This window comes from Orbicella franksi, chromosome 11 (genome assembly GCF_964199315.1).
Source record: "Orbicella franksi chromosome 11, jaOrbFran1.1, whole genome shotgun sequence".
Classification (NCBI taxonomy): domain Eukaryota; kingdom Metazoa; phylum Cnidaria; class Anthozoa; order Scleractinia; family Merulinidae; genus Orbicella; species Orbicella franksi.
The window spans coordinates 27,145,264-27,156,379 of NC_138155.1; the positions used below are offsets into that span (position 1 = coordinate 27,145,264).

An 11,116-nucleotide genomic window follows, 5' to 3' on the forward strand; every position below is an offset into this window, starting at 1 on the left:
AAACATTTTCAATCGTTGTATTGTTTAACTTTTGTCAACCATGACTGGTTCACAAACCGCAATCTGAATAATATCAATTGTAATGCAGATATAGCATCCAAAGTCAGGAGTTTTTCGAGAGCCAAGCTACTTCACTTTAATTGATTCAAAGCGGACGGATTGAATGCACGACTTCAAAGACCCCGTCTGCACTACGACGGAGGAATTTGAAAACGGAGGTTTTACTCTGAAAACGCATCACATGTTTTCCATCCACAAGACGCCGGAGGGATTTGAATACGCGCTCCAATCACCGGTCATTTCAGTTGAATTTGTGTTTGAGGAAAACTCGGTTGATAGGGAAATGACATGATTATCTTGACGCCATCGTTTCCGAAAAGCTTCGTTTTCAAAACGTTTTCAGTCCACACGAAAACGAAAATTCGGCGTTTTCAAATTCCTCCGGTTTGAAGAGCGTTTTCAAAAAGCTCCGTTTTCGTGGCGGATTAATTAGTGTGGACGGTACAAGCCTAACCGTAGAAATAAAGCTGCGTTTTCAAATGCCTCCGGCGTACCGGCTGCCTTACATTTTTGACGCTATATAGTTATGTTGTGCTTTTACTTGCTTGGCCATTTCGTGAAGCGATAGGGTGGATTTTGACTGGCGAGACTTGTCCCAGGAGTTTTCATGGTTGTCCAGGAAAAAAAAATCAGTTAAAAAAAAACAATAAAAAATTAAAAATTAAAAAAACTGATATTGTGAGAATTAAGTCACCATTCAGCTACCCTGCCCGCCAATTATATTTAAGATGACGTCGAGGAACCAGTTCAGGTTGTAGTATACACTGCTTGGCAATTAATTGTGTTGAAATGTTGTTGTGATCAACTCCCATCCTTGAATTTCTTCCTGCTTGATGACGTTTCAGTAGCACATCTACCGGTGAATATTATGCTTCCGGAATTGGTTTTCCGTTATATTCATAATTTATGTATGGTCCGCAAGCTATGCTTTCCTTTAAATACAATAGCAAATGTTTCTCTTTGTAAACGTTCACTTTGGAAACAGATTAAATCGTGTGAGAAGCCTGAATTCCATGACAATAGAAGGTAGTAGCCTAGCTACAGGCAGTCCGCCCTCTTTGCCCCTACTATATGTCGAGCGAAAAAGCTAGGGGAAACAATTGTTCGCCCCGCAATTTTCACTCGCTTCGTTTTCCCTTCTTGCTTGTCAGGTTAAGGAGAACGAAGCGCTGCTTTTAGACAAAGGAGGTGGCTGAAATGCAGGATATTAAAGCTAATGAGCAGACTTGCTTGCGGAAACTTATTGATTAGTCTTCAACGCCCAGTTAGGTTGAAAGCTTTCTCTTTCTATTAAACTACAGTTCTCATGATGTGAGCTTAAGTCGAGAGTTGATGCCATAAAAGTCCTTCTCTGAACTATACTAATAAAATGATCACTTGTCAAATATAAGAGCAAACTTGTCGAGCGGTGAATATGGCTTCTCTTGACACGCGAAGCAGAAATTTATCCGAGCAAGAGATTTCTCTACAGGTTACGAATTTTTCTTTAAAATGTTGGGAAAATGCTGTTGAATGAATATGGGTTGATTAAGTCATCATCAATGCCGGTTCCTTAAAATAAGAGATGATTTTATGACGAATAGTAAAGCGTGGTAAAAGCGAAAACTATAAAATAGATATTCAGTCATCATGCAAACAATTACGTCATCGATCACGTGATCATGGCGCGCCCAGCCGGAGATGCCATACAATCCGCTCATATCAACCGTTGACTCGGCGAGCAGCTTTCAAACTTTACAGCACTGTTTTCCTAGATCGGAGCTATTTTCAACGAGTCTAAGCTTGGATTTTTGTACCCAGTTATTCTGAGGTGCCTGTGGAAAGGTAAGCCATGGCTTAACGTAAAGACTCTGTGTTTTCGCTGCCAGAATAAGCTCGAGTTTCTGTTGTTTGTACAATTTTGTCTTCTCAACTCAAATTGAATCGGTAGATAATTCCCTTACATTAGTTTGTGTTTTTGTGAATTGTGGCTTAGAATGAGTCACCGGTCTTTATATCATATACATCTTTGTTGGTTTTACCTCAAAAGTAGCTACAATTGATTCGTTTAAGCTCGATCACACAGACAGCTTCTACTCGTAAAGTGTGAGGTCAGTTTCAAGCCGACTTTTGATAGGTTCTGGAATCCACGGTTTTCATCAAGGAAATAGTTATATCGTTAACAAAATAGCTTGATGAAATATTTTTAAAACAGTATTGTAGATCGTAGTTAGCGCTAGGGGTTGTTCTACCGCAAATTGAGTTTAAGTTAGTTTGGGCACAACGTGAGTCAGCTTTCTTTCATGTAGTTATTGACGATTATTTCGAAAACCTCCAGCTGCCCTTTCTCCACCATGAGAGACGAATTAAACCTTATATGCCTGGTTGATCGAAGACATCCACATTTTCTTTTCGATATAAAAACCATCGTTTAAACTTTCTCGTTAAATGTAAACTTATTTGGTTTAGATTTGAAATTCGTGCGTGATATTGTCAACTCGCTATCGAGTTCCGGCTCAGCTTTTGAGCTTCACACATCTCATTTGGACTATTTTGCCTTGTTTAGAACTGCCCTAGAAATTATCTTTACGACTAATACATGTGTGTGTCATTCAACTTCACGACATATGCTATGTAACGAGCGAATGAATTGTTTGATTTCGTCTAAATGTAAGAATCGTGTGCCTGAATTACATTGTGCTGAGTTAAACTACTAAGTACACGGCATAAAATTTTAACCTAAGCTTTATATCTTCGCTTTTGTGTACTGGATTTACATTTGAGTATGACTCGATCTTTGTGGGAAGACATGTTCGTACAATACCGGCGCAGGTCTGTCTCTATAGTCCATTTCAAAAGGAACGTATTTAGTTTTTTTTATACTGTATATTTTATATCGAAGTGGCTCCCCGGGTGTAATTTACATGTACGTTGTTTGTGTGGAAACTGAGACATGAATTCATTTGCTGTTTACATGAATAAAATTTAAATTTTGTTTCGGGATCTAACCAACAAATAACCTTCCGGAAGATGCCATAGGAGCTATACAGACAGAGCTCGAATGTTCTCACGACCTTGTTCAAAGCAGGGCAAATGATTGAAATCAGAAGGCTATGGTACCTAATTGCCATTCTTGTCAAAATGGTGACACTTTGAACGTGGGCGTGATTCAATCCACATTTAAGTTCTCCTTATTTTGTCTTCAAATTGCCTATCAGACAGTTAATGAGAATAGCAAGAATCATCAATTCCATTTGCTAAACTTCAGATATTGTATTGATGTGCCACCAAAATGCAAATTTTCAGAGCAAAATCTTGGTTATGCATGGACTTATGCACGAGCTACATCACAGCCTGGCTCTATATTTTAAAAGTTTTTGCATGCTCTTTTGCCTCTGAATGTAGAGAAAAAGTAGCACTAGAACATTTTTAACCACGCGGCCATGGGCCGAGCGCGGTTCATGGTTTACCCATGGTTTTTTTTTTCGATTTGTAGGTGACCAGACCCAAGCTTTCACTCGGCCAAGTTTTGAGTCACGCAACCAGTGATGTTTACTCGCCAAAAGCTGTTGAAACATTAATAAATCTCATCTCTGATACTGACTTTCGTGGGAAAAAAATTAAAAACCCAGCGTTCGTCAAAAATTATATTTTTTCAGCAGAAATTTCGCTCGGAACATATACATATTTATATTCGTTTTAATCATCGATGAAATGACCTTTTCCGGATATTTTTCCTTCGGGGTCAACAAAAACCTCCGATTACAAAATCACGCCGAACCCACACGTTGCAAAAAAATCTCTTCAAAACCCTGATTTTGAAGCGATATATCACTTAAGCGTTAATAGCTACCACACATTGGCAGGCGGTAAATCTATTCCTTAACAAGCCAGCTTTATCGTGTTAAAATTTCAGTGAAATCAAACAAAACCAGAATTAATTAGAATTTTTTTGTGACCTCACTCCCCAGACTTGACCTAACAAAGGAAGCCACGGTCGCCCATAGCAACCGAAAAACACGAACATAACAAAGCTGACGTTTCGGCCAAAAAACTCCAGAATTATCGCCTGAGAGCTTAAACTTGAATGGGAACATCTTTTTCGAACTTTTTTCAACTGATTTAGACGAAAGACTGGCCTCGGCGGGCTACAAAAAAGACCAAGAGAAAAAACAGAACAAGACAGCAGAACAAACCGATAATATTTCATCGCGTGGCTTTCGGCGCAAAAACGAAAATACAGTTTACTTCTGGATAAATTCAGCCTTAGAAGCCAGCAACTGGTCCCAAATTACTTTCTGTATCCTTACAAATGTCCTGATTTCCATCTCCGAAAGATTTTGCCCCAATTTTGAGCAAATAAACATTTCTCCACGGCGACCGCCATTACGGTGGCTTGCATACTAAATTAGCTAACTTAACAAAATTCTCCCGAGGGGGGGATATGACAAATTTGGTGAGAATCAAAAGTAACGCCAATTTTCTGTCACGTTTTCAATCTGTGGTCACTGGAGTGCTAAGCGAACCGTTAAATTTTTAAAGCGCGGTTATAAGATCTAACAGATCTTCTTGTTGTATGTAGCTTATCAAGATAATTCATAATTTGTACTGAGCCATGTCCACCAGCATGTTGTGCATCCTTGCTACAGTTTTTAAAGAATTTTTTATCCACTAAAACTTCTTAAGGTTCGATCAATAATATTGTGTTCTTTCCCACTGAAGATTGTTAAACCTTTTTTGTTGCTACCTTAGTGACATCCATACACTTTCTAGCAATATTTTGCCCCTTGAGAAGCTACTCTGTAAAGCCCTCATAAATTCGAGAATACTCAAGTTCCCTTAAAATAACCGAATAGATAAAAAATTTTTAGTGCAACCTAAAATTAACCTACAGAGCTTTAAGGTGATTCCTTAGTATTGCATTGTGCATCCCTACTGTGCACGATTTTTGTGTCATTAGTGTGTGCGCATGAGTGCATGCACGTACAAAACGCAAGAGATTTCCCTCAAACTAAGCTCTACAGTGAAATAAGTGCTCCTTTTCTCTTAAACGAGCATGGTGACCCTGACTTTTTATTTCATAATTTTAATGGGAACAATATCCTCAATAATTGAGAAAAAAATTAGCAGAAATCTATGGCTACTTTTTTTGGCAAATGAAATAAATACTACAAAGGGAGACAAAACGGACCCAACAGTGCATGTCCAAAATGACATTTTTAACAATCCCAAAACAACAGACATTCAATTTCTCATATCGCGAAAGTTTGAGGTGACAATCCTCCTAAGAAAATCAGAGGGGATTAAAGGCCTTCCAAACAGATAATATACCGAAACAATCCGTTGGGTGCCCCTGACAGGTGGCACAAAACTCCTCTACACTGCAGTTTCATTTACATGTTCATGCCTGACAACACTCGAAAAAACTGAATTCCAGCTTGCCCTTGGGACAAGTAGCTGTAAAGTTTTGCTTGCTCTAGGCAAGTCTTAGTTTGCTCTTGTAATGATTCAGTTGGCAGATGACTTGCCTGATCCCTTGCCCATCAAGTAGGTGAGAGTGAAAAGTTACTTGCCCGGAAGGAGAATTTACTTTTCCCGGATGACCAGCTGCCACTTTTTTGAGCCCTACCTGGGTGACAAAATTCAGTTTAACTCACTTCGAGTTAATTTATTTTGTTTCTTATAGGCAACTGAAGGGCTTGTTTACAATGCGGAGCATTGGTTTCTTAGTCTGGATTTCGTGCCTAACAACGTTTATTTGTGGTAATTATATTTAATATTTATTGAAAAGACAGACAGAGCTAGAACAATGCAAAATGCATCACATGGACAAGATCTGCTTTGAGCTTGATACTTAATTTGCAACAAACTGTAGCCAAAACTTGTTTGTCATCACGTGAACACTTTTTTGAATCCGTAACTGAAACCAATGGTGTGTGCAATGGCCTGAAAAAGAGCCATTTCAACAGAGGTTTGGGATCAATAATATATTCACCTCCACATTACATGAATTGGGTGTCTGCATTTAAGAAGTTAAATTGTATTTTTAGTCTTATTGTTATTTACATGTTTCTTTGCAATTATTTAAGAAGGGAAATTGCACAACTGCACTGATTGCAATCTTCACAATTACTTTGTATACATTTACATTTTCAGGGCAAGTCCAAAAACCCCCTCCAGGGATCACCAATTTTTTGGAGGGTAATTTACTTAACAGAGATCAGGTGAAGGGAGGCAAGGAATATAATGAACTCAACAATGATGGCTTCAAACTCCCTTGTGAGGCCACAGGCGAAAATCTGCAATGGAGATGGCAACACAATGGAACCAACCTTGTCATATTTTCTGGAGGCAGATTTAAAGTCGAGGGCGATGGTTCTCTAATTGGAGAGAGCCTTCTTCCAGATCAAAGTGGAAATTACCAGTGCTTTGTGAAAGATGCAGTCACTGACAAAGAAACATTTAGTAGAAAGGTTCAAGTTTTAGTAACATGTAAGAGCTTGCATTTTACTCTCTTTTTTTAAAATTAACCTAAACCTTTTTTAGCAGAATTCTTCTAGTATGCTACTACAATTGTTATCAGTTGATCAGGCACAATGGGAGTTTGGTGACAAAGTTTTGACCTTAAAATTACCATGTTGTCAGATTCCCATGAGTTCTTTATATACTAACAATGCGTGTGAAAGTCTCCTTGCATGTGATTAAAAGCTCTACAATGTGGAATGTAGAGAGTGTTAATTAGTATATGTACTAAATACATAGTTTTGCTTTAATTTGAGTCAGATGGAGTGTTCAGTTTAGGTTTCTTTTCTTGGATAAAGTGCGTTTCATAAATTAAGTATTCAGATTTCCCAGGACATTTCTTAAGGATGGTGAATTGCTCACAAAGATCTTTGTTCATCTGATTGTGGGCATCACACAGGTGTTTTCCAATAACTGAGTGCTTGTGTTCAAAAACATCCCCAAAAATTAAGCATTTGCTTATCATTTGTAGAGCATGGTGTAATGGCTCATATACCGTGATGGCTAAGCCAATGAAAACTCTTGAATTGCATCATCCAGTGATCCAGTTTTTAATAATACATGTTATCTTTCTTTTTGGAGGCAGTGAATTTACACGACAGTCCTGAACTAATTCTTCTCTTGTTCCCAGATATTAGACCTTTTCTGAGTACAGCAGCTCGGACGGAGACCGTTGATCTTGGCCAGTCTCTCCGGATTCCATGTCCTGCACATGGGGCTAGCTATGGAGCTGTCTACACCTGGTCTGGTGCAGAAAATATTGAATTCCCAAGAAATTCTCGTCGAGCCATCTCGCCTGATGGTGAACTGTTTATCATGTTTGTTACTGATGAAGATATTACTAAGACTGAGCAATTAAAAGGCATTAGCTGTACAATAACTGGTGCAAATGCCATTTACAGATCAGGCCCAATAACCCTACAGAAGCGTCAACAAGGTAACGACTTGCTCTATTACAGTTTCTATTGTCTTACAGTTGGGTGCTGTGGGATATGCAATGAGCTGGACTCTGGAACAAGTGCCCAGGTTTGAGCTTTGGCAGAGGTCTTTGTGTTTCATTAATGTTCTTGGGAAATACTCGAGGTAGTCAGAAACTTATGCAAACCTTTTCATTTCTAAAGGCAATGCAGCTCAGACTATATTGGATGATTTTATGTGCTTAACCTAAAAACCATTTGGTACCTTTTACCAAGTGCCCTGATCACATTTTTCTCAGGTGTTGAATTTTGCCAGCAGCTGGCACTTAGCGACAAACTTGCCCCTGTGGTGGACTGATACTAATTCTGCTTACGTTTCCATATTAGACTTTAAGGATCCTGAAAATTAAAGAGTTGGATTATTTCTGTTGCGACATCATTTAAAAGCATTAATATTATTGTAATAAACATGTGGAGGTGTGATGGCCTGGTTGTTACTGCTCTCGACTCTAGATTGAGCAGTCCAGGTTCAAGCTTGACCAGGAGCATTGTGTTGTGTTCTTGGACAAGACACTTTACTCTCACAGTGCCTCTCTCCACCCAGGTGTATAAATGGGTACTGGCAAGTTTAAAGTTGGGGTAACCCTTTGATTGACTAGCATCTCATTCGGGGGGGGGGGGGGGGGGGGGGAGAGAGAGAGAGTAGAAATACTCCTGGTTGCCTCAGGCTACTGAAATTGGAGATAAGGGCCAGCCAGCCTGATGGGCCACTTGGCCTGTATGTAGACTTTTCATATAAAATGGCTGTTGCCTGGGTGTTTGTAATTCTAGAGTAATAATGTGACACCATCCCAATCTACAACCACCCAGTTGATAGTCTTGACTGTTTTGGTGGTGCAATGTTGGTTGTACAAATGACATGTAAAAGGGGTTCAACTAGTGTACATGTATGTGTTAAAATGTTGTTGTATGGTGTAATAAATTTCATATCATTTTATTAAGACATGATTGATCCTGGGACCCCACAATCCCCTGCTTGGAGAGTAACTCCAGGAAGTGCTGAAACCGCTGTTGAAGGCAGAAACAAGACACTTTATTGTTTTGCGGTTGGAAGGTGAGTGCGACTCTAGTAACAAACAGACATGATCTCTCCTTGCAGTTCTGAAAAATAATTTTTCTTACTTAGCAGGACACATCTCTGTCTTGACCAGGCATTTCAAAGTATTATATGTTTCACACATGGTGGCAGTTTTCAAAGTTCATGTCATATTGTCCAGAGATTTTTTTAGATAATGATAAAAAAGGACATAGAGATCTGTATGAGGTATGATTTTTGACTTGTTTAAAGCAAACATAATCTGGAAACAAGATCTTCAAGACAGAAAACTAGTTGCTCAATTTGGAACTCATACATGGGGTGCTTTCTGTTACTCCGGGCTGACTGGTCAGAGACCCATAGGACAAGCCAAGGAAAATAATTGTGCACGCTCCAGTGGTCTGGATTTTCCCATGCGGACCCCAAATATGGACCATATTGGGAAATTCAGTGTTGGGCCATGCTCATTACTAAGGACACAGTTTTTCCCAACACGGACATCCTGGCCAGCAAATAACATATATTTCTTGATTACTTGCAGGCCTCCACCGACTATAACCTGGAAGAAAAATGGGCAAACTATTGTCACAGGAGATGACTTTGAGATCGCTGGTACCTTTCTAGGAAGACGTCTTGATCTTATCAATGTGAAAAAGGACATACATGAAGATACATACACTTGTGAGGCTGAAAATTCTCAAAACAGTGGAAACCCAAACGTTTTTACAACAATAGTAACAGTGAAAGGTATGTGAAGTTTTAATATTTATAGCTGTTATGTTTTAGTATACATTATCATGGGATAGAGTGTTTGCATTACACGTAAATTAATAATCTTTTTCTCTGCTACAGTTACATACATGGCGAAAAAAGACATGCAAGTGTAATTTATGTCTGCCAGATCAAGAGCATGACAGTGTTCTTTGCAGTTCTGTTGATATATAAAGAAAGAACTCTTCAAGTGATTATTTATGTTTTGTTTCGAAATAAAGTACTTGCGTGAATGTGATATAAATAAAATCCCAGGGAATGAGAAATGAGGAATTTGATATCAAGTCTTGTTTGATTAAGCAGTAGTTTAATGCAGTGTACAGGAGTGTGGCGACCATCTATGCACATAGGCACAAGCTTACCTCTGGAAATCCAAGAAATAATATATTTTCTCTGTAGTCATAAGCACAAATCTTTAGTAATTAAAATCGGCTGGTTTGACAGTCTCTAGTCTCTCCCATTAAACTTGTTATCAAATAATAATTTCAAAGCATGACATATAGACAACATCAAGTTACTAAATAATTGGCATTTTTTTTTCCTTGTGCTTTAATTTATGAAAGTATTCCTTAGGTACAGGGTAGTGGGCCTACCCCCATACTCCCTAGCGTGATTTTCATTTACAGCTTCAACCAGCTTCAACTTCAACTTCACTTTATTTTGCACTTACAGTTTTGAAATTACAATATTAGCATAAAAAAAGAAAAAGCATACATATATAACAGTTAAAGGTGCAATGCTCTATAGTTTGTGCATGGAGGCTAATAGAACCACGAGGTTATCAAGTTAGCCTCCATCTTGTTTGAGTGAACATAAAAAAACATGGGAGTAGAAGGACAAATGTTCATGATTAAATTATGTGAAACATCACAGGTGAAGAGATGCAAATTTTGTAGCACAAGTAGAAACGATTTTCAATTAACTAAGCACACATGGTTGTGCATATTTGTAATGCTGTTAAATGCAATTCAACAAAGTTAACAACAAAGATTAGCTGGTACTTCTGGTCAGCAGTATTTGTATGGTATTATAGGCTCAGTGCACTTTGCCATTGTATTAGCGTGTTTTAGCGTGGCAGTCCCTGCAACATTTTGTCAACATCTTTCTCCCCCTTCCCCTCCATTGCCAGCCATGGGCAAATGAGACTGTCTAGGGGCCGGCTGGTCACAGTGGAGGCCCATAGATATCCCAGGCACCTATCTTCCATACAGCATGATGCAGTTGCTAAAGAAATTTAATGAAACAATACATGTAAATCGCGTCAAGTGGGAATTAAGGACATTCATGCTAATTGTTTTTGTGCGTCCTTACTACGCACGCAAATTCACATTCCACATCATGCATGAGAGCGCGCGTGCGATGGCCATTGCTATAGCTTTGCCTGGATTTAACAATCTGGGAGGTTCGGTGACTCCTACTTTTCTTTCCAGAAACAGATTTTGTTTACAATTATCTCCACATTGTCCAAAAATGAACAAAAAAACAGTGTGGGAAGTTAAAAAAAAATTCAAGATTTCTGTCCACGGGAAATTGAATCCTGCCATCTTGCAGCTGCAAGGCGTGTGAAACTATGGTCACTAAATGCAAACTTGTTCTTTAAGGAACCTCACCAGTTGAATAAATTCACTTAATAGGTCCTCTTAAACAATATTTGGTAGAGAACATTTCACTTCAAAGATCTAATTGCAATATTTTTGGGCTTACAGACACTGTGGCCTTATTTGCTAACAAAGCACAATTTTTTTCAGATGTAGGGTGTTCTTCCAGGCAT

General features: G+C 38.7%; 1 protein-coding gene across 1 annotated transcript in view; it reads left to right on the top strand.

Moving 5' to 3' along the window:
- Positions 1 to 1,728: 1,728 nt before the first annotated feature.
- The window catches only part of LOC145502929 (fibronectin type III domain-containing protein-like), a 27,357-nt gene continuing 17,969 nt past the window's right edge, over positions 1,729 to 11,116 (top strand). Inside the window, exons 1-6 of the mRNA XM_081482340.1 lie at positions 1,729 to 1,884; positions 5,726 to 5,802; positions 6,196 to 6,531; positions 7,193 to 7,498; positions 8,481 to 8,592; positions 9,116 to 9,321. Of these exons, the coding sequence (XP_081338466.1) occupies positions 5,748 to 5,802; positions 6,196 to 6,531; positions 7,193 to 7,498; positions 8,481 to 8,592; positions 9,116 to 9,321 (1,015 nt within the window). The 5' untranslated portion in view covers positions 1,729 to 1,884; positions 5,726 to 5,747. The remainder of the gene's footprint in view (positions 1,885 to 5,725; positions 5,803 to 6,195; positions 6,532 to 7,192; positions 7,499 to 8,480; positions 8,593 to 9,115; positions 9,322 to 11,116) is intronic.